At 45.6% G+C, this 22058-nt stretch overlaps 3 protein-coding genes and 3 long non-coding RNA genes across 6 annotated transcripts in view; 5 read left to right on the top strand and 1 right to left on the bottom strand.

The window, feature by feature from the left end:
- Nucleotides 1-22058, bottom strand: part of LOC128450900 (E3 ubiquitin-protein ligase TRIM35) — a 454970-nt gene that overhangs the window by 303301 nt on the left and 129611 nt on the right. The window lies entirely within an intron of this gene.
- Nucleotides 6-1369, top strand: LOC128450919 (uncharacterized). The gene is made up of 3 exons (XR_008340049.1): nucleotides 6-135; nucleotides 961-1122; nucleotides 1305-1369. It is a non-coding gene; the product is annotated as an uncharacterized LOC128450919 (long non-coding RNA).
- Nucleotides 1364-2420, top strand: LOC128450917 (uncharacterized). Its single transcript, XR_008340047.1, has 4 exons — nucleotides 1364-1499; nucleotides 1765-1869; nucleotides 2110-2229; nucleotides 2317-2420. It is a non-coding gene; the product is annotated as an uncharacterized LOC128450917 (long non-coding RNA).
- On the top strand, nucleotides 2617-3666 carry LOC128450918 (uncharacterized). Its single transcript, XR_008340048.1, has 3 exons — nucleotides 2617-2767; nucleotides 2935-3060; nucleotides 3609-3666. It is a non-coding gene; the product is annotated as an uncharacterized LOC128450918 (long non-coding RNA).
- On the top strand, nucleotides 3680-15043 carry LOC128450986 (nesprin-2). Its single transcript, XM_053434755.1, has 13 exons — nucleotides 3680-3799; nucleotides 4151-4289; nucleotides 4425-4655; nucleotides 6998-7138; nucleotides 7236-7412; nucleotides 7710-7865; nucleotides 7974-8111; nucleotides 12351-12521; nucleotides 12943-13076; nucleotides 13154-13358; nucleotides 13548-13730; nucleotides 14095-14202; nucleotides 14867-15043. Exons 2-13 carry the CDS (start codon nucleotides 4203-4205, stop codon nucleotides 15041-15043), a joined length of 1908 nt encoding a protein of 635 aa, XP_053290730.1. The 5' UTR covers nucleotides 3680-3799; nucleotides 4151-4202.
- Nucleotides 16504-22058, top strand: part of LOC128450987 (nesprin-2) — a 54235-nt gene continuing 48680 nt past the window's right edge. The window contains exons 1-6 of the mRNA XM_053434756.1: nucleotides 16504-16620; nucleotides 17329-17523; nucleotides 18226-18351; nucleotides 18833-18988; nucleotides 20230-20388; nucleotides 21385-21551. Of these exons, the coding sequence (XP_053290731.1) occupies nucleotides 17404-17523; nucleotides 18226-18351; nucleotides 18833-18988; nucleotides 20230-20388; nucleotides 21385-21551 (728 nt within the window). The 5' untranslated portion in view covers nucleotides 16504-16620; nucleotides 17329-17403. The remainder of the gene's footprint in view (nucleotides 16621-17328; nucleotides 17524-18225; nucleotides 18352-18832; nucleotides 18989-20229; nucleotides 20389-21384; nucleotides 21552-22058) is intronic.

Below are 22058 nucleotides of genomic sequence, written 5' to 3' on the forward strand. Positions count from 1 at the left end.
GTGACAGACTCATCTACGAGGCGCAGTGATGGAACAGCAGGACGTGTGATTGGCACAGAAAACCTGAAAGAGCTTCGAACTCTAATCATCCATCTGAGAGAGCTGGGAGCTCCAGCTGCAGTACCTCTGGATGAGGTGAGGGGGCGCTGTCCTGACTGCTTATCACAGGCAACTGTCCAGAGGTCGTGACATCAGATCAGAATCAGAATCAGAAAGTATTTATTGCCAAGTAGGTTTACACCTACAAGGAATTTGCTCTGGTTATTGGTGCATACAATGAACATAGAAACATAAAAACATAAAAACATAAAAACATAAAAACACAATAAATACAACGCATAAGAAAAGCAATAAAAAGAAACAATATATATTTACTCACTATTTACTTCTTATTTACTCACTTTTTCTAATATTTATACAAAGTAACATTTTTTTAGACATAAACTTATCTAAATAAAAATATATAAAAGATAAAAGATAAGTAAAAAGTGAAATGCAAAATGCAAAACAGTGAACAGTGTCAGATTGCAATATGCAATGTACTTCAGTATAATATGTGACCTCTTCATGTTCAGAAATGATATAGAAATGGCTTTAATTTATTATCATAACATTTTACTGCATTATATGTATTTTCACTCATAGCTACAAGATTTGGATTCGATGCATGTAGATTATGGACAAAATTTATTAAAAATAATTAAGACAAACAGCAAACAAATGGTTAAAATACAGAAGGAAGTGCATAAGTACTAATGGTCATGTTAAGGATATTTATAAAATAGCAATGTTGGTCAGACTAGATTCAGGAACCAACTGCAGACTGAAGATCATAAGCTGGAAGTAAATGGGAAATTAAAAGATATACACTGTGTATCTTTTAATCTCCTCCTCCTCCTCCTCCTCCTCCTCCTCCTCCCCAGGGATTGTTCATAATGTGATTAACGTCTCTGACCCCAGGTTTCCTCTGTGGACGTCTCCCATCAGACTCTGGACCAGGGCTTGTTCCACGTGCTGCTCAGAGCGTCCCTGTCTCTGTCCTCCATCAATCACCTGCTGCAGTCTCCTGCTGAGAGGACGCATGAGGAGGAGGAGGCTCAGCTGAGGCTCCAGCTGCTGCAGGTCGGACTCAACGAATCATCAAATCACTCGGATGAAGTCATGATGATTAATACCTGTTTCATTTATGTCCTCATCTGTAATTCTTCTTTCAAATTGGTTTTTCCCTTTGACTTGGGTTAATAACGTTCCTCCACACTCCTCCTCCTCCCTGAATGAACGATTGTGACCTCCTTCCTCTCCAGAGTCTGTCGGCCGAGCTGGCGACCCTTGGCGAGGAGCTGAGCTCGCGGGGGTCAAAGGTCACGACTGTCCTGGGGTCGGAGTGGGGTCGGCGGTGTGTGGACGTCCTGAGCAGAGTCCTGCCGGTGGTCCAAGCTGCTCTGAGCGGCCGAGAGAAGCAGCTCAGGAACCTGCAGGAGGAGACGGCCAGGCAGCAGGTAGAGAGACTGTTTCATATTTAACACAAACAACAACAAACACACAATTCAATATTAAAACAATAATTATAATAACAATAATTAATGATCTGCAGTTTTCCTTTTAACGGTATCAGCACTGATGTGAGTGAGTTGTCCTACTAAACACGACTCCACCTTATACCTGTGTAACCTTGTGTATTCAAAGTATAATTTAAAAACTTTAATAAACTTTTCTTGTGTATTGAAGCGTTTGCTGTTTGCACGTGTGTCTCTAAACCAACAGAGACGCCTTAAAGAGTTGCATGCAGCCTTCACCTCTAACCAGTCGACTGTTCATCACACAGTCTGGGAGCTCAGTGGAACGCTGGGAGCCAATGAGCATCTCCAGGTACTGCTTCCATGGAGTCATATCACTGATACTGAGCTTCCACTTTAATACAAAACAACACATTGTGTAAATAAAGATGGACGACGCGTCTCTACTTTTTCCTGTTGTATAGAAATGTGCGACCGCGTCCATCTTGCACCTCACACGTCCTGTGGAGTCTGTGCAGCAGCGTTTGGGGGGGGGGGGGGGGTGTGCTGCGGTACAGAGGTCACGTGCACTAATTCATTGATGTGATTTCAGGCTGTGAAGCAGGTGCACGAGTCTCTGCAGCTGCAGGTCCAGCAGGTGACCTCTCTGCTGGAGGAGGCGGAGCTTCACAAGCTGCCGTCCTCCCTCCTCCACCAGGCCTCACAGCTGCAGGTACTGTTCACTCCTGGGTTTGGTGTTTGGAAATGTAAGTGCAGCTGAATAAGAGACGATTGTGTGTGTCGCCCCTCCTGTGTGCAGGCTGAGCTGGACACGTCTCTGGGGGGGGTGGGCTCCTGCTGTGAGGAGCTGAGGAGCAGCGTGGAGGTGCAGCAGCTGTACGAGCGGCTGGTCCGCAGCCAGGAGGAGCTGCTCGCTCTGGGATCTGAACGCCTCAGGCCTGACACGGAGCTCCAGAGCAGAGCTCAGCTCCAGCAGCAGCTCGGCGCTCACACGGTGAGTGAGTGGGAGGCTGAGGAAGAGTTTAATAAAACTTACAAACATCATCTTCAACACAAAGCTCTGGTTCTCTCATCAGAAGTTCTTCCAGTTCCTGGGCCATCACTCCAGGACCCTGCAGTACCTGACCCGGAGACTCCCAGAGGACGCCCTCCAGAGGTGGGACGGTGTCCTGACGGGCCTGCAGGACGAGGTGGCCCGACAGCAGCAGCTCGCTCTGGAGAAGGGAACCAGGATGCAGGAAACACTACAGGTGAACAGTTTGACAACAAACAGGTTTTCATATTCCATCACTGGAAACTCTGAACAAAGCTTTATTATGGACGTTAGGCAGATTGATGAAGACGCATTTAATCTGTGAAATAGTAGAATTTATTCAGACTCATCAGAAAACCTCTCCCATCATCATTACTGTGTCAGGTGTGGTGTCAGTGGGAGGAGGACGTTGCCTGGGCCGACTCCCTGCTGAAGGGAACTACATCTCCCAGGATGCACCAGGGGGGTGACAGTGAGGAGCTGTTATCTGAGGAGCTCTCTGGCCTCCAGGTAATTTTTGTGAATACACGTGTTCTTCCGGACCGACACGGGGGTAATTCTGATTCACCAACAGACGGCCGGAGGACAAAGTGCATTTTGCAATTTTCCGTTGTGCTCATTTGGGCGCTCTCTGCATGCCGTACTTTGTCCATTGCACTCAACAGCCTAATTGACTCAATTACACACAAGCGGATTGGTTGTTTTCTGTAGGAGAACACGATGTTCCTGGACCTGCATGTGAGTTATTAGCCGAGCAGAGGCTTAGGGTAGAACTGGTTTGGGTTCATGTTCCTCGCTGCTCGGCTGTGGGATTGGAAACATTACTGAGGTGAACGAGGAGTCGCTGAAGTTAATGAAAACCAACCCGCTGTCTGGAAGGATCTGTTATGGAACTCAAGCATTAGTTTAAAGCTGCTTTCAGACGAGCTCTAAAGTCCAGACAGCACTTCACATTTAAAGACACTCCCTCTCTGAGTAGAACTTGAAACAAACTAAATTCACTTTAACACTTTAAGCTCCAGCTGAATGTAAAGTCCTGTTCCTTTGCTCGGCCGCAGCTCGGAGAAGTTCTGCAGGAGAACGAGGCGCGGCTCGGTTGGGCGCTGGAGGCGGGGCTACGGCTGCAGAGGTGGGGCTGCAAGGGAGTGGGTGTGGCCACCAGTGAGCTGGAGGGCCGATGGAGAGCCGCGCACCAGAGAGCAGACAGTGAACGCACCACGAGCGACCGAGAGAAGAGACTGAGCAACAGGTGAGAGACGAGGAAGAAAAGTTTGAATCTGTTCTCGGTTCATGAAAACATACAATAATTTTAACATATAGTTTGGTTTTAATTCATATTTCATGAATGAAATCTTTCCCTATATTGCTCTTTTATAAAACTCATTTTTATAATCGTGTTTCCTAATTAAGCAGAAATGCTAAATATTTATTTTAATAAACACCTATTGCACTGATCCAAAATACCAATCAAGACTATGAAAAAGTTATTAACCTAAGATTTCTAAATGAAACATTTGCTTAAATTACCACGACAGTTATTCTGCTGACAGTGTTTAGTGTCAGATGCTTTCCTCACATTTCACCTGTTCCTGATCAACAGGTTTATTCGTGACTCAGCGGCTCTGAGCGACTGGGCGGTCGAGGCCAGAGAGATGATGAGCAGATGGAGTCAGTCCGGTGTCGCAGCCTCGGAGGAGATGGACGTGGACCAGAGACACGAGCACTTCCTGCAGTGTGTGGTGAGACGTGTGTCATGTGTGTCTGTACCTGCTGTGGTGTAGAATACAGAATATTAAAAACTGCATCCAGCACGGAAGCATCTTTTCCAATTTGACTTGTGCAGAAGAGATCATAACTAAACCTTTTGACTTCAGGCGTTGAGGAAGCAGCTGGAGTCCAGATGGGACCTGAAGGTGTCTATGATCGGAGCTGGTTCTCAGCTGGTTGAACTGAGGGAAGCGGTCGGACACTCGGACTCGAACGTGGACGACAGCGAGACTTCGGACCCACGTCTCTGCTCCATCGTCTCCCAGCTCCGCCAGACGGAGGCGGACTGGTCCAGTCTGGTCGCTGAGGTTCCAGTTGTCCAGAGAGCGCTGCACCAGGTGAGGAGGTTTCTCCACGTGGAGGTAAAACACAGGATCCACCAGAGGAGAGAGTCAAGGTTTTAAATGAGGAATTAACAAATATGATTCTATCAGTTTCTTTGCTTTTTACTTTTTTCTGAACGTTTACTGACTTTTTAATTGTTTTTAAATTTAATCTGGAATTAGTTTAGCTTCATTTCAGTCTCACTGGTCAGAAGTCACAGAAGAACACAACCAGAGTGTTTCTCCTCCTGTGTCTCTAACGTCAGAGTTCACCTGCAGCCTCAGTTTCCACAAACCGTCCCGCTCCGTCCTCCTGTCCCCAATTAGCTCCAAACGTCCCCCTGTGCAGCACAGAGACAGAATCCTGAGGACTCTTCTCAACCTGACTCTCTTCTCCTTCACCTTCATCCTTGTCTTCCACTCTCTCCCCTCTCAGCGCTCCTCCTCTTCCTCTCCTTCATCCCTCTTCATCTGCCTCTTCCTGCTGTCCTTATTATTTTCTGTTCTCTCTCTACCGCTCTTCGGGTTCACTCTCTCCCTCGACTCCAGTTTCAGGTTTTCAGTTCGTTTCAGATTCATTTTGTTGTGCAATAGTGCTTAAAAAGTGTTACCATAGAATGGTGTGCCTTTAGGCACTCAATACATTTGGTTATCAAAATAAAATGTAAAACATTAATATTTAAAATATTAATATTAAATCATAACTTTAATTGGTTAAAGTTCTCGCGGGGCACCACCCTTCATAGAAGGGAAAAGATAGCCAATTTATTGATTAAGATCAGTCTCATTTAGATCTAGTTCAATTAGAAATCTCAATATTTTACCATTAAAGATTATATAATGAACAATGAAGGCTATGGAGTTCTTAACAGTGTAACAGTTGGCAAGATTCACTTATGCAATATTAATGACAGAACATTTGTGAAAGAAGAACATTTATTATGAACATAATAAAGTATAAAAACACAAATGACTAAACAATCAAACTAACTAACAAGGAGGTGTGTGAGTGTGTGTGTGTGTGAATGTAAATTAGCATGCTTTAAAAATGGTCCCTAAGATAAGAGCCCCCCCCCCTTCTTCTGAGGTTGCTTTATGGCCGTTGCTTTACGGCTGAGGGGGAAGGTTTAACTTGGTGAGATGTTATGCGTGTCTGTGTGTATGTTAATCAGATAATGATAGTCAGGGACAAAGCCTGTGGCGAGCCTAACTGCCATTAACCTTCATTTAACTTATACCTACAACATCACAGCATATATCAAACTTATAAACACACACCGATCAAATAAACAGTCTTGCTTAGCGTAGTATAATTATTAAGCCCAGATTATGTTACCAGTCCGAGGGAAAGGGGAAAAGAAGTTGCAGTCCAGTTGCAGTTCTGTGACGTCTCCTGGGTTGGTGGTCGTAGAGTTCTGCATTCGTGATTCTGTCGAGCCGTGTGCTCAGATGCTGGTTGAAGTTTTCCTGCAGGACATCGCGTCGCTACGAGGAGTTTTGTAGAGCTTGAAGGGCGAGGAGATTTCCTTGAGAGGGGTGAGCTGGGAGCTGCACCTCTGACCTCCGGTTGTGGGTTGGATAGAGAAGGAAGCTGGATCAGCCAGGCCCTCGAAGGATTGGAGAAGAGAGGCTGGACAGCGTGCTGGCCTTCGAAGGATGGGAGAAGAGAGAGCAGCCTTCTGCCCTCGGCGGGATGGTAGAAGAGAGAGACTTTAGGCAGACCTCTCCTTATATTGGCCCCGGTGACCTCACAGGTCTTGGACCAGAGTGACCAATAGGAGTGACCCCCCAGGTTCTTGACACCTTTGTGTGATATTACCCCGGTCCCAGGATATGCAGCATCCTGTTACATCCTCTGGGAGACTGAGTTCCTTGACTGTCTTAAGACAAAGGGAACATGTGGCACTCTGGGAGACTGAGTTCACTCCAGAACATGCGGCTCCCTTGTTTCAAGTTTGACTGAAGGGAGGCCTGTGGTTTGCACAAAAACTATGTCCCAACAATTTCCTCAAACGAACAGATAAACTCACACATTATTTATTTGACAGGTTACATTGAATCAGGTCTCTCAGACTGCAGACTCTAGTTTATGTTTTGCAGCTGTTTACTTTGACACACACACATGTAGAGAAGCCAACAACATGTTTATTTATCATTTAAACACACACACACACACACACACACACACACGAGTGTCTGCAGACTCACACTAAATAAAATACAAGAATGCGATATCTACCACTTTATAGAACATCCCAATAACATGAGTTAAACTATGGTGAACTTTGACCTGCGACATTCTCTAGCATATGTGTAACTGTGTAACATCGACATCGTTTCCCCCCCCTCCCCCTCAGCGTTGGTTGGAGATGCTGACCCAGCAGGGGGCGCTGCAGGAGCTGCAGGTCTGGCTCGGGGCGGCTGAGTCCCGGCTGCAGGAGAATCACAGAACGTGGTCCACTCTCACTGGTCTCCAGCAGAACCTGAGATCCTTCCAGGTAGAGAGGAGCAGAAACATCCTGATCAATCTATGAATGTGTTCAGTCAGTGCTGAGGTGTTTCTGCTCCTCTCTCCATCCTCCACCTTCCTCTCAGGAGTGTCGGGTGGAGCTGTCGGCCCATCAGGCCACACTGGACCTCGTGAACCAGCCATCGCAGACCTACAGTACCGAGTCCGGCCAGATGGGGCGCTACGATCACAACCAGTTTGCAGAGGACCAGGGTCGCCTCAACCACCAGTGGCTCGTTTTCCAGGAGACGCTGAACGCTCAGGTCAGACGAGCCCGACTCAAGGTCACATGGTCTTCATCAGTGGGAGGAGTTAACTCTGTCATCATGGAGCTGGGATCTATGTTAAGCGTGAAAAATGTAGTTTGACAAATTAATTTCAACTTTCATGATTTTACATTGTTATTCTAATACATGAGATTTAAGTTCTGGTTACTTAAAATACATAAATAATAAAACCAAAAAATCATTCTTAAATAAATGTTAACTAATCTTTATTGTTGTATAATAGTTTAATTCAGTTTCTTACGTGTCTGACTCTGTGTTTCCTGTGATTTCCAGATCCAGGAGCTGGAGCAGACTTTGCGGAGCAGAGCAGAGCGAGAGGCCCGACTGCAGCAGATCAACATCTGGATCACGGAGCAGAACCTCTGGATGGACTCGGCCCAGACGCCGAGCAGCCAGACGGATCTGCAGAGGAGCCTCCACCGCTGCCAGGTCAGGAGTCACTGTACGCTCACATCTGGGCAGACAACCATTACATAAAATATAAAAACTTCCACATCTAAGTCTGCATATTGAAATCCACTCCTGTGTGTGTGTCAGGACCTGGAGGAGAAGATCCGGCAGAAAGCTGCAGCTCTTCAGGAGCTGAGAGAGAAACTCTGTGATGGACGAGGAGACGACAGCTTCATCTCTCAGATCGAGAAATCCATCCTGACCTGTGCAGACCTCACACAGCAGGTCAGTGACACGTAGAACCAGAGTGTCTGTGGTCTGGAGCTGTCTCTGTGTCTCTGTGTCTCTGTGTCTCTGTGTCTCTGTGTCTCTGTTTATCTGTTTCTCTGTGTCTCTGTGTCTCTGTGTCTCTGTGTCTCTGTGTCTGTTTCTCTGTGTCTCTGTGTCTGTTTCTCTGTGTCTCTGTGTCTGTGTCTCTGTTTCTCTGAGTCTCTGTGTCTCTGTGTCTCTGTGTCTGTGTCTCTGTTTCTCTGAGTCTCTGTGTCTCTGTTTCCATGTTTCTCTGTTTCTCTGTTTCTCTGTTTCTCTGTTTCTCTGTTTCTCTGTGTCTCTTTTTCTCTGTTTCTTTGTGTCTCTGTTTATCTGTTTCTCTGTGTCTCTGTGTCTCTGTGTCTGTGTCTCTGAGTCTCTGTGTCTCTGTGTCTCTGTTTCTCTGTGTCTCTGTGTCTCTGTGTCTCTGTGTCTCTGTGTCTCTGTTTCTCTGTGTCTCTGTGTCTCTGTGTCTCTGTTTCTTTGTGTCTCTGTTTATCTGTTTCTCTGTGTCTCTGTGTCTCTGTGTCTGTGTCTCTGAGTCTCTGTGTCTCTGTGTCTCTGTTTCTCTGTGTCTCTGTGTCTCTGTGTCTCTGTGTCTCTGTGTCTCTGTGTCTCTGTTTCTCTGTGTCTCTGTTTCTTTGTGTCTCTGTGTCTCTGTTTCTCTGTGTCTCTGTGTCTCTGTTTCTCTTTTTCTCTGTTTCTTTGTGTCTCTGTGTCTCTGTGTCTCTGTGTCTCTGTTTCTCTGTTTCTTTGTGTCTCTGTGTCTCTGTGTCTCTGTTTCTCTGTGTCTCTGTGTCTCTGTGTCTCTGTTTCTCTGTGTCTCTGTGTCTCTGTTTCTCTTTTTCTCTGTTTCTTTGTGTCTCTGTGTCTCTGTGTCTCTGTGTCTCTGTGTCTCTGTTTCTTTGTGTCTCTGTGTCTCTGTGTCTCTGTTTCTCTGTGTCTCTGTGTCTCTGTGTCTCTGTGTCTCTGTTTCTCTGTTTCTTTGTGTCTCTGTGTCTCTGTTTCTTTGTGTCTCTGTGTCTCTGTGTCTCTGTGTCTCTGTTTCTCTGTGTCTCTGTGTCTCTGTTTCTTTGTGTCTCTGTGTCTCTGTGTCTCTGTGTCTCTGTGTCTCTGTTTCTTTGTGTCTCTGTTTCTCTTTTTCTCTGTTTCTCTGAGTCTCTGTGTCTCTGTTTCCATGTTTCTCTGTTTCTCTGTTTCTCTGTTTCTCTGTTTCTCTGTGTCTCTTTTTCTCTGTTTCTTTGTGTCTCTGTGTCTCTGTGTCTCTGTTTCTTTGTGTCTCTGTTTATCTGTTTCTCTGTGTCTCTGTGTCTCTGTGTCTGTGTCTCTGAGTCTCTGTGTCTCTGTGTCTCTGTTTCTCTGTTTCTTTGTGTCTCTGTGTCTCTGTGTCTCTGTGTCTCTGTGTCTCTGTGTCTCTGTTTCTCTGTGTCTCTTTTTCTCTGTTTCTTTGTGTCTCTGTGTCTCTGTGTCTCTGTGTCTCTGTGTCTCTGTGTCTCTGTGTCTCTGTTTCTCTGTGTCTCTTTTTCTCTGTTTCTTTGTGTCTCTGTGTCTCTGTGTCTCTGTGTCTCTGTTTCTCTGTTTCTCTGTGTCTCTTTTTCTCTGTTTCTCTGAGTCTCTGTGTCTCTGTTTCCATGTTTCTCTGTTTCTCTGTTTCTCTGTTTCTTTGTGTCTCTGTGTCTCTGTGTCTCTGTTTCTCTGTTTCTTTGTGTCTCTGTGTCTCTGTGTCTCTGTGTCTCTGTGTCTCTGTGTCTCTGTTTCTCTGTGTCTCTTTTTCTCTGTTTCTTTGTGTCTCTGTGTCTCTGTGTCTCTGTGTCTCTGTGTCTCTGTGTCTCTGTGTCTCTGTTTCTCTGTGTCTCTTTTTCTCTGTTTCTTTGTGTCTCTGTGTCTCTGTGTCTCTGTGTCTCTGTTTCTCTGTTTCTCTGTGTCTCTTTTTCTCTGTTTCTCTGAGTCTCTGTGTCTCTGTTTCCATGTTTCTCTGTTTCTCTGTTTCTCTGTTTCTCTGTTTCTCTGTGTCTCTTTTTCTCTGTTTCTTTGTGTCTCTGTGTCTCTGTGTCTCTGTTTCTTTGTGTCTCTGTTTATCTGTTTCTCTGTGTCTCTGTGTCTCTGTGTCTGTGTCTCTGAGTCTCTGTGTCTCTGTGTCTCTGTTTCTCTGTTTCTTTGTGTCTCTGTGTCTCTGTGTCTCTGTGTCTCTGTGTCTCTGTGTCTCTGTTTCTCTGTGTCTCTTTTTCTCTGTTTCTTTGTGTCTCTGTGTCTCTGTGTCTCTGTGTCTCTGTGTCTCTGTGTCTCTGTGTCTCTGTGTCTCTGTTTCTCTGTGTCTCTTTTTCTCTGTTTCTTTGTGTCTCTGTGTCTCTGTGTCTCTGTGTCTCTGTTTCTCTGTTTCTCTGTGTCTCTTTTTCTCTGTTTCTTTGTGTCTCTGTGTCTCTGTGTCTCTGTGTCTCTGTGTCTCTGTGTCTCTGTTTCTCTGTGTCTCTGTTTCTTTGTGTCTCTGTGTCTCTGTTTCTCTGTGTCTCTGTGTCTCTGTTTCTCTTTTTCTCTGTTTCTTTGTGTCTCTGTGTCTCTGTGTCTCTGTGTCTCTGTTTCTCTGTTTCTTTGTGTCTCTGTGTCTCTGTGTCTCTGTTTCTCTGTGTCTCTGTGTCTCTGTGTCTCTGTTTCTCTGTGTCTCTGTGTCTCTGTTTCTCTTTTTCTCTGTTTCTTTGTGTCTCTGTGTCTCTGTGTCTCTGTGTCTCTGTGTCTCTGTTTCTTTGTGTCTCTGTGTCTCTGTGTCTCTGTTTCTCTGTGTCTCTGTGTCTCTGTGTCTCTGTGTCTCTGTTTCTCTGTTTCTTTGTGTCTCTGTGTCTCTGTTTCTTTGTGTCTCTGTGTCTCTGTGTCTCTGTGTCTCTGTTTCTCTGTGTCTCTGTGTCTCTGTTTCTTTGTGTCTCTGTGTCTCTGTGTCTCTGTGTCTCTGTGTCTCTGTGTCTCTGTTTCTTTGTGTCTCTGTTTCTCTTTTTCTCTGTTTCTTTGTGTCTCTGTGTCTCTGTGTCTCTGTTTCTCTGTGTCTCTGTTTCTCTGTGTCTCTGTGTCTCTGTTTCTCTGTTTCTCTGTTTCTCTGTTTCTCTGTTTCTCTGTGTCTCTGTTTCTCTGTGTCTCTGTGTCTCTGTGTCTCTGTGTCTCTGTGTCTCTGTTTCTTTGTGTCTCTGTTTCTCTTTTTCTCTGTTTCTTTGTGTCTCTGTGTCTCTGTGTCTCTGTTTCTCTGTGTCTCTGTTTCTTTGTGTCTCTGTGTCTCTGTGTCTCTGTGTCTCTGTGTCTCTGTGTCTCTGTTTCTTTGTGTCTCTGTTTCTCTTTTTCTCTGTTTCTTTGTGTCTCTGTGTCTCTGTGTCTCTGTTTCTCTGTGTCTCTGTTTCTCTGTGTCTCTGTGTCTCTGTTTCTCTGTTTCTCTGTTTCTCTGTTTCTCTGTTTCTCTGTGTCTCTGTTTCTCTGTGTCTCTGTGTCTCTGTTTCTCTGTTTCTCTGTTTCTCTGTGTCTCTGTGTCTCTGTGTCTCTGTTTCTCTGTTTCTCTGTTTCTCTGTGTCTCTGTGTCTCTGAGTCTCCGTGTCTCTGTGTCTCTGTGTCTCTGTGTCTCTTTTTCTCTGTTTCTCTGTGTCTCTGTTTCTCTGTTTCTCTGTTTCTCTGAGTCTCTGTTTCTCTGTGTCTCTGTGTCTCTGTGTCTCTGTGTCTCTGTTTCTCTGAGTCTCTGTGTCTCTGTGTCTCTGTGTCTCTGTGTCTCTGTGTCTCTGTTTCTCTGTGTCTCTGTGTCTCTGTGTCTCTGTTTCTCTGTTTCTCTGTTTCTCTGTGTCTCTGTTTCTCTGTTTCTCTGTTTCTCTGAGTCTCTGTTTCTCTGTGTCTCTGTGTCTCTGTGTCTCTGTGTCTCTGTTTCTCTGAGTCTCTGTGTCTCTGTGTCTCTGTGTCTCTGTGTCTCTGTGTCTCTGTTTCTCTGAGTCTCTGTGTCTCTGTGTCTCTGTGTCTCTGTTTCTCTGTGTCTCTGTGTCTCTGTGTCTCTGTTTCTCTGTGTCTCTGTGTCTCTGAGTCTCTGTGTCTCTGTGTCTCTGTGTCTCTGTGTCTCTGAGTCTCTGTGTCTCTGTGTCTCTGTTTCTCTGTGTCTCTGTTTCTCTGTGTCTCTGTGTCTCTGTTTCTCTGTTTCTCTGAGTCTCTGTGTCTCTGTGTCTCCGTCTCACTGGATCTTCTCCTCGTCTCCTGCAGAGGGACTCGGTGAAGCTGAGGCTGGTTCGGGCTCAGCAGCTGTGGGACCGTGTGGAGACGAGTCTGAATCAGATGAAGCTGAAAACTCTGAGCGTGTCTCAGACTCTGGTTTATCACAGCGACCCTCAGCTCTGCCTGCAGGCGCACAAGCATCTGCATGAACGGCTGCAGGTACTAAACCACTTAAATCTGTTAGATCCAGGGTTTTATCTAGATCTGCATCAAATCACTGATTTTATTTCATCGAGGTCCGGAATTTATTACCAGGGAAATTGGTGAAAATGTCAAAAATTGTATTTGTCTGTTTAAAAGATGTTTTCTTTCTTGGCTCCAACCTTTCACCAAATTTACAAACATTCAACATCTTCAGTGTTTTAATGGTCATTTTTAAAGTTTCATTTATCTCATCCACATTGGATACAAACTCCAATACTGGGTTATTACATGTAACGTAAAAATGTCTTGTTTATTTGATTTAATAATGTATTTAAATCAAAGCTTCTTGTGTTAATGTGCAGAATCGTTAATGATTCGTGTTCAACTCCTGATAACTGATGTGTTGTTGTGTTGTTTTGTTGTTGTGTTGAATCAGCTTCTTCATGAGGAGACACAAGCTGCAGAGTCTCTGAGAGACGAGCTGAGTCAAACCGTCTCGTCCCTCAGAGACATCATCAGTCCTGAGGCTGCTGGGCTTCTCACTGAGCAGCTGGACAGACACACACACAGGTGAGACACACACACACACACACACATACACACAAACACACACAAACACAACACACACTCACTCTCCTGTTTTTCAGTTGGACCGTGGCGTGTGGATCTGTGCACCAGCAGCTCCAGAGAAGTCAGAGCGTCCTGCAGCTCTGGGAGCTCTACGGGCGTCTGGAGGCCTCGTTCTCTCGGCAGCTGCAGCGGCTGCAGAGCGACGTCACGTCTGCTCTGAGCGCGACGCCTGCAGAGGACAACAGTCCGGAGCAGGTCGCTGTCAAGATGGACGAGCTTCAGGTGAGAGGACAACATGTGCAGAGGGAAACGTTTCAGCAGGAACGAGTCTGACATGAAAACAGGAAAATCCTAAACACGACCATTTGAGCTTTATTTAACAATAATAAATGTTTTTGTTTTGAAGCATGTAATCGTAGTTGAGATCTGCAATAAAAATAATTACTTTTTTACTCTTTAATCTGTTTCCAGAGTCTCCTGCAGAGGGCGGACACTTCGCAGTCTGACCTGCAGGGGGTGCTGGAGGCTTCCAAGCACCTGACTAGTCACCTGGAACCTTCGGCTGCTGCTCTGGTCCAATCACAGAGCAGATTGTTGACACGTGATGTCCTGCAGCTCGTTCAGAAGCTCACAGGGGAACTGGGTCAGCTGCAGGTACGAGTCCGTGAAGGAATCTTCTTCTTTCTGTCATTTACTGCTTTGTATTGTAACTTTCTGCTTATTTTACTTCTCCATAACCTGTTTGTGATTCATACTGTTGTTTCGTTTCTTCTAAATAATAATTTATTCACTTTATTATAATTTTTACATTGTTTTTAAAGTGTAATTCCATTTGGAAGATGTATTTTGAATGCATCGTTATGTTCTTGTGCACATTTTTAGAACAGACTCTGATATGTAGATGTTCAGAGCTCTGCACGTGTTTCCCAGCCTGACACGGCCTCAGTGCTCTGAGCGTCACTGTGGCCTAGAACTTAACCCACATAGGTCACAGGGTCGTGTTGTCATGTGTGTGTAGGAGGAGCTGAGGCGGCTGCAGGAGTTCGGAGGCGTCCTGGAGTCAGTGGAGAGGAACCTGGAGGTCTGGACTCAGCGTCTGGAGAACGTGGCTCAGGCTGGAGACCAGGTGAGACGCTGTGAAGGGACTTTATGAATCACTGCTTCATGAACAGCTTCATCGAGGTGCAGTCATGATAACTCTTCTTTATTATTATGATTCAAGCTTTATTTTAACAGATTAGATTATAATCTGCATTATTTAGATTTGACAATCTTACTTTCTTGGGAAAAATCTGAAAAATTGCTTCTGTCATTGTTTTATTCAAGACAAATTATTTAGTTTTAAGATGTTTTTATAACCAGGCTGAATTTTCTATGTTTTTAGTGATTTGAAGGTTTTATTAAAAACAGTCTCATCTGTTATAACCTTATTTATATTTTACTATTTCTCAGCAATGTCACAAAGTGCTAAACAAAAACAGATAAAAAATAAAAACCAGACCAGGCAGTTGACTAAAAGGACATAAGAGATAAAACCTGGGAAATTAATCGGATAAAAGAAATGAAAACATTATTAAATAAAAGTAAATCACACATTCTCAAACTCTCTCAGAAAGAGAAAGATTTTATCATGTAGATGTTTAATTTCCACTTTTCCTGTGACGTAAATACTGTCGACCTCATTTGAGTGAGTTTCTTTTCACGACTTCTGTTTCCAACGTCGACTTTTTTTTTTTAAATCCTGGAGTAGATGTCAAAGTTTCTAAATTAATCGATCTGTGTGTTTCCAGTCTGGCCTCTTGGAGCTGAGCGGCCGCTCCGCTGACCTGGACGTGCTCAACGAGCTGAGCTGCAGCCGGACGCCGGGCGACGCCGCAGCGCGACACCTGCTACACCTCAACCGCCGCTGGGCCGCCACCGCCGCCAGGGCTGAGGAGGCCTGCAGGTCAGTGGGGGGGCAGATCTGAGCACATGAGGTTTAACACTCTGCTGGATTTAAGCTTCAATCAGATGACATAACTCACATAGATGGATTGAACTGAATCAGTTATTTAGTGAATAAAAACATCTGTAATGAAAAATGAACTAAAACTCATCGTGTGAAGAGAAAAGCAGCAAATCCTCACAAAGCTGAAACCAGAAAATAATGATTATTAAACTAATTGTGTTCTGTCAATATATATTTGAATGTTAGTGAGTAACACTGACCTGAATGAATCTTATATTTAACTCGAAATCCCCCAAATCTAAGGTTTGATCAGATTTGTGACTCTAACTCAAATCTTCTAACAAACTAACAACTAAGCTTTTATTAGACATAAACGAGTTCTTTACACCTGAGGTATAATGAGTGTTTCCTGTGACGTGTGCAGTGAGCTGCAGACGGAGTCGCTGAGGCAGCAGAGCTTCGAGCAGAAGTGTGAGAGCTGGATGTCCTTCCTGCAGAGGATGGAGGACGGTCTGGCTGTGGACGTGGCCGGGTCGTACGCCGGCCTGCGGCTGCAGCTCTGCACACACAAGGTATCGAACACGAGTAGCAGACTCACCGACACTCCGCTGTCCCTCTGTGGAGCCCTGACCTCCGTCCAATGGTCCCCTTACTTTCAAGCTGAGCCACATCACGCACTGATCCTGGATCTGCTCCTTGGTCCAGATGCTCGTTGATAAATGTCTGATGGAAATCTGTTCAGTAGACTTTGTGTAATCCTGCCAACAAACAAATGGATACCCGGGTGAAAACATGCCCTTCCTCGTGGAGGTGGAGAATCCCTGAGACGTGACCCGTGTCTCCTGGTGTGTTTCAGCGGTTCCAGGCCGAGCTGTCCACCGGTCACCAGATCCTCCACTCGGTCATCACTGAAGCTCTGCACCTGCTGCAGAGAGGAGAGCTGGACGACAGGTAACCTGCAGCTCCAGAGGTTCATCTGATCCCAGATGTGGTTTCAACTGGAAACTGACTGAATACTTACGTCCTGTGGTCATCACTACGTGGGCGGAGTCTAACTGTACTGGACTCTGATTGGTCTGACCGACTCTTTCTGACTCTTTCACACCAAACCAGGTGTGAATGAGTCATCAAGCGTCTCCTCTATGTAGAGAGAGGAAGAACCGGAGCTTTTATTTTTGATCTCAGGAGGTCAAAAGGTCAAACTGTGATTGAATCTTCTTTGCTTTCAGCTGCTGTTGATTCAGTGTTTGAGTTCAAAGAGAATGTTTCCTTCAGATGTTCATGGTCTCCAGAGGCTGCATCGTTATTGACTTCTCATCTCCTGCCACTAGAAGGTCAAACTCACGATGTCTCCGTGTTTTCAGGAGTGACTTCATCCTGAAGCTGGCCCAGCTCAGGGAGCACTGGCAGGGGGCGGTGCAGCGGGCCGACCAGCGGCGCTCCCTGGTGGAGGGGCTGGTGAGGCACTGGCACCAGTACAACCACAGCCTGAAGAAGCTGCAGAAGTTCCTGTCGGACACGCATGCCCTCCTCCCCCCCACTGGGCCCCCCCGCTGCAGCCTGCAGCAGCTCAGGCGCTCGCTGAGAGACCTGCAGGTGGGAACCAGAACTCAGTCATTATTTATTATTTAGCTAACTTTAACCCTCTGGGGGGCATTTTCTAAATTTTTTATTTAAGTATACTTTTTGCTGGCTGTAATGTAGCATTATACCAGTGTGTATTATCATTAACATATTAATAAAGATCTAGAAATCTTGATTTAGACGCGGGTGCATCAGAGCGTTAAATCTGGAGTTTTTGTGTATATTTAATTTAATCCAAATACAAGATTTCTCTCAGAAATAGTTATATTCCATAATTACACAGTCAAAACTGCACTTACTTACTTAACTTCTAATTTCCAGACTTTTACAAACCCAAACGTGTAACAGTTCCCTGCAGAGAGTTGATATTCACGGATTGTTTTATTCAGATTGAGACGAGTCGTCTCCACAGACACAAACAGAGAGAAACCAGAAGCTCAAAGGCTCATTAAAGATTCAGAGATCTGTTGATTGAGTTTCCCTGAAAAGAAAGAGATGAGATTGTTTGAGTCTTTGATGATGATGAAAGGAGGCTGAGGAGATTTGGACTGAATGAAGCTGAAGTTAACGTTCTTTCTCCTGTTGATAGAAGCTCATCAGTGAAGGTTCAGACGTTTAAACCACAGATAGTTCGTCTGATTTTTATCTAAATGTGGTTTCCTGTTGAACTCGGTGTCTCCTCCTCCTCCTCCTCCTCCTCCTCCTCCTCCTCCTCCTCAGCACACGGAGCTGCTCTTCCAGAGGTATCAGTGCAGTTTCATCCACACGCTGGAGGTCGGCCGGCAGCTCTTTGCCATGGGGGACGAGGAGACCCAGACTCAGCTGCAGACGGAGCTGGGGACCCTGCAGGAGGAGTGGGACAGCCTCCAGTCTCAGCTGGGCCGGAGGGTGGACCTCACCGAAGACATCGTCAAGGTACTGGGCCACTTTGGAATGTCTTTAGAAGGTCTGGAGCATCTCTGGAGTTCAGAGAAGGACTGAAACCATCTGGAGCATCTCTAGAGCATCAGCTGCTGTGACTTTGGACACATCTGTAAACTCAGACTGAGCAAAACACTGATGACGTACAGGATTATTATTTATTAGAGAAGGAAGTGAGATCCAATCCCAATCAGAGGACACATTTTAAAACCTGGTGTGAACTTGTGTGTCCACTTGTGATCCGATCACTCAGGACAGATGTTAAACCAAGTGTGAACGGAACCGGATTCAGACAGAATATGTAAAATCAAGTTTATTTCACAGACTCAAAGGTTAACATCAGATTTGACACATACAAATTTAAAAAAAAACTCATAAACTCAACATTTTCTTAATTTAAATTGAATTAATTCAAACGACTCCTGTGTCTTCCTCGCTGCTGCAGCTCGATGTGATTTGTCTTAGTTTTTTATTTTCAACTCATTGACTTTGGAGACATCTGGAAGCTCCGTCCTCCATCTGTCCCCTGCTCCCCCCCGAGCAGCCAAGTTAATCCAATATCAGATTTAATTCAGGACAGAAGACGTGAATTAAGAAGCAAAAGACAAAGAGATGCAATCGTTCTCTGTTTGTTTTAAAAGCCTGTTGCAGTGATCGGTTCAGTGGGATTCTAACTTGCTTCTCTGTGTGTCTCAGAACTGGGAGCACTGCCAGGCCGGACTGGGCCACAGCGAGCTGCAGCTGAAGGACCTGAAGACCCTGGTGAACCAGATGATTCCCCAGTGGGACGAGGAGCTGCAGAGGAACCAGAGTGTCATCAAGGTGCGTCTGCAAACACAGACACGAGTAAACTAAACCTGCAGAAACTCACAGGCTGTGATGAGTAGAATAAATGAGTAGTAAAGTAAACAAGTGTTTGAACAGTAACAACAAACACACACACACACACACACACACTGAGCCTTCAGGCAGTTGGACGAGGGAAGGACATCACTCAAAGTTTCAAAGCCAAGTTGGAATCCAGTTTTACTCACAGCTCAGCCCCCCCGACCCATCAGAGCCTTTATCCTCCACCCCCCCTCCCCTGCTGCCCACCCCTCCCCCGGCCGGCCTTCAGTTCCCTTAATCCTCTCTCTCTCTCTGGGCGTGGAGAACAAGAGAGAGAGAGAGAGAGAGAGAGTAGTGAGGGGCAGAGAGAGAGAGAAAGGGGGCCGGCAGTGTCCGGGAGTAGCTGTGGGCGAGCGACGCGGTGGAGGGGGTCTCTGACAGTCTGTTGTGGTGCTCCCTGTGCGATGGTATGCAGGAGAACGAGGACTCCCTGGAGGACTGGGCCCAGAGCCTGACGGAGCTGAGCACCATGAAGACGGATCTGTCCCAGTACATCATCGCAGAGGACGTCCTGCTGCTGCAGGAGCAGGTGGAGCACCTGCACTGCCAGTGGGAGGAGCTGTGCCTCAAGGTGAAACCTGACTTCAAGCTGCTTCTGCTTTATCACCTTTATTCTTTATGAGTTAAACACTCACAGGAACGTCTTCACTTTGCTCTGCTCCGTGGTTTCCTCACTAGATTTGTAGAGATGTTGATTTACTGAATGTTAAAAATGCCACAGAAGTTAACTCTGTCATGTTTTGCTTTAACAAACAGAGAACCACAGTGTGAACTAGAGAGTGTTTTCACCTCCTTTACTTAAAAACATTTTAAGAAGCTTATATTTGAATGTAAATATGTTTTTCTGGTGTGTAGAATCAAATTCAACAAGAACAATCATCTGAAGGTGCAGAGATTCATTCAAAGTGCAGATTGAGGGAACATGACACTGGTGACCCTTTTCCTCTGAGGCAGCAAAACTCAAACTGTTCATCAGCTGGTTCTGGTTCTTTATTTAAACTTGTTGAAACTTTGGAAACTCAAGCATCTCCCCCATGATTTCACATGTAACTCTGTGGATGGAGCTTCACAGTGTGAGTCAAGTGAACACTCTCAGTTGAAATGTTAATCTGGTTTGAGACAAATGAAGTTAAGTCTCCACGAGGAAGTCATTTCAGGAGTTAAGATGGAATTTTTGGAAGAGCAGAAACACGTCATCACACTTTCTACCTGTGGACTTGTTGTGTTTCTTCTGTCAAAGCTCCGACATGTTAGTTTGAAGAAGGTGAAGCACGGACACATGGAACCAGCAGCCTGAGCTGTCACTCACTGTGTGTTGTCAGTCGACAGCTCAGAAGTTCAAAGTTTGCTCTGAGGCCAAAAGGCTCAAAGCAGAAACTCCGACTTTTCTAATTCAATCAGAAGTTGATCTGCATCGTGGCCTTTTGGTGGGTTTTCCAGTTGTTAGTGTTAAAAGTCTGGTCCTTGAATGTGGAGTGAAGTGAGTAAATCTTATTGGGTGTTAACAGAGAGAGAGCCACAGGTCTGGGGGGGGGGGGGGGGGGGGGGTCATTGTGTGAACGAGGGAACAGATGGTGACGGAGGAGAAAAGTTGAAATGAGCCGAGAGGAGCTTTTGTATGAAAATGAGTTTGGGGGAAGGGAAGGTGATCTCACTGTTCTTCACGTTCCTCTGTCAGAGAGTTTCTCTTCTGTGTTTCTCTGGAGTAGTGGTGAATTTAAAAAGTTGTTCAGCCATGAGACGTGCACACACACAGTACCTGAGCGTCTCAAAGTGCTAACGCTCGTTTCCCTTCCGCCCTGCGACCCTCAGGTGTCTCTGCGTAAACAGGAGATCGCCGACCGCCTGAACGCCTGGATCATCTTCAACGAGAAGAACAAGGAGCTGTGCGAGTGGCTGACGCAGATGGAGAACAAGCTGCCCAACAACTCCGATCTCAACATCGAGGAGATGGTGGAGAAGCTCAAGAAGGTACGAGGCTGCAGCGAAGACGCAGAGTCACCCTGGAGACAGACGATGAATCATGAATAATGACCTCAGGTGTGAATGTGATCATGATGTTGGGTCAGATATGATCCTGGTGACCTGGTGACCTGGTGACCTGGGGATCCCTGTGTCTCTGCCAACATCAGCCGGGATCCAGCTTCTCCTGCGACCCCTGAAGGATGAACTCTATTAATATGATAATGGCTGGATGGATGAATGGAGTTGTGCAGGAGCATGATGATTAAATATAAAAGCATTTCTCAAGCCTCCATTGAAGTTTCACAATTCTTCATTGTGAAACTTCAGAGTCTTTGAACAAACTTCTTCAAACTTTATCACTGAAACACACAGTTTTTTTTCTGCTGTGTCATGCTTTCAGCTCTGAGCTGCTGTGTGTTTGGACGATGTGTGTGTGTGCGTGTGTGTGTGTGTCCGGGGGGGGGGGGGGGGCTTTTCAAAGAGCTGTGAGTCGTTAAAGTGACGACAGCTGTTGTCAGCTCCACGCGGGTTTGTTTTGTGTTCAACTCAGGGCCCTTTCATTTGTCACGGTGTGAGTGTGTGTGTGTGTGTGTGTGTCTGTGTGTGTGTGTGAGAGGATGAGGGGGGGGAATGGAGGGAAGTAGAGCTCTGGCCCGAACAACTTATTGCCCCTGCAGGGGGTTTAACACTTTTCAACCTTTGAGCTTTGAATCTTAATGTTTTATGAAGTGAATTTTACTTTTTTAATTGTAGTAATTTGTTAGGATATAAATGTAACATGAAAAACTAACAACATTATTATTTGAAAGTCTGTGTTTTAAGTTTCATTAAATGTTTCACTATATAAAATCTGTATTTATGTTCCCTTTAGTCATTAAGATTAAACCATGCTGTTAATGTCTTCTTCTTCTTCTTCTTCTTCTTCTTCTTCTTCTTCTTCTTCTTCTTCTTCTTCTTCCTCTTCTTCTTCTTCTTCTTCTTCTTCTTCTTCTTCTTCTTCAGGATTGTATGGAGGAAATCAACCTTTTCAGTGAGAACAAAACGCACCTGAAGCAGCTCGGAGAACAACTGATCAGCGCCAGCAACAAGACCAAGGGGACGGAGATCAACGACAAGCTGAAGGACATCAACGACCGCTGGCAGCATCTGTTCGACCACATCCAGTCCAGGTAGGAGGAGAGGGCACAGAGAGAGGAGGCGGCCTCGGGGGGTCTGAGCGTGGGCAGGTGTCTCATGAGCTTTCATTGTTTGATGCTGTGTTGGTTTGATCCTCTCTTAGTTCTGGTTGTGTTTTACGATCAGGGATTTATAGCAACGTTTAGATGATTTCCCATAAAACCTGTTGCTTCTCTCTGTGATTTCAAGACATATCTTGAAGCCAGAACTCTGGTCTCAACACGTGCAGCTTCCTCAGTGCATTGTGGGTAAAACAGAGAGAGAGCACAGCTGTTGATCCACCGCTGCAGCAGATTAAGGCTCCGAGCCGTCAGAGGATAGAGGGATATTATTTCTATTAATCCATAAATGCAGATGCAGCTTAGTGCCACTTTGCTCCTGATCTGGACGAGAGCAGCTTCATGCAATGTGACCGACAGGTGCTCGTACAGAAGCTGGACGTGGACAGAGACACATGAGACCATCAGCTGGTCCAATGTTCTGAATGCGGTGGGTTCACG

Source organism: Pleuronectes platessa, chromosome 11 (assembly GCF_947347685.1).
Source record: "Pleuronectes platessa chromosome 11, fPlePla1.1, whole genome shotgun sequence".
Classification (NCBI taxonomy): Eukaryota; Metazoa; Chordata; class Actinopteri; order Pleuronectiformes; family Pleuronectidae; genus Pleuronectes; species Pleuronectes platessa.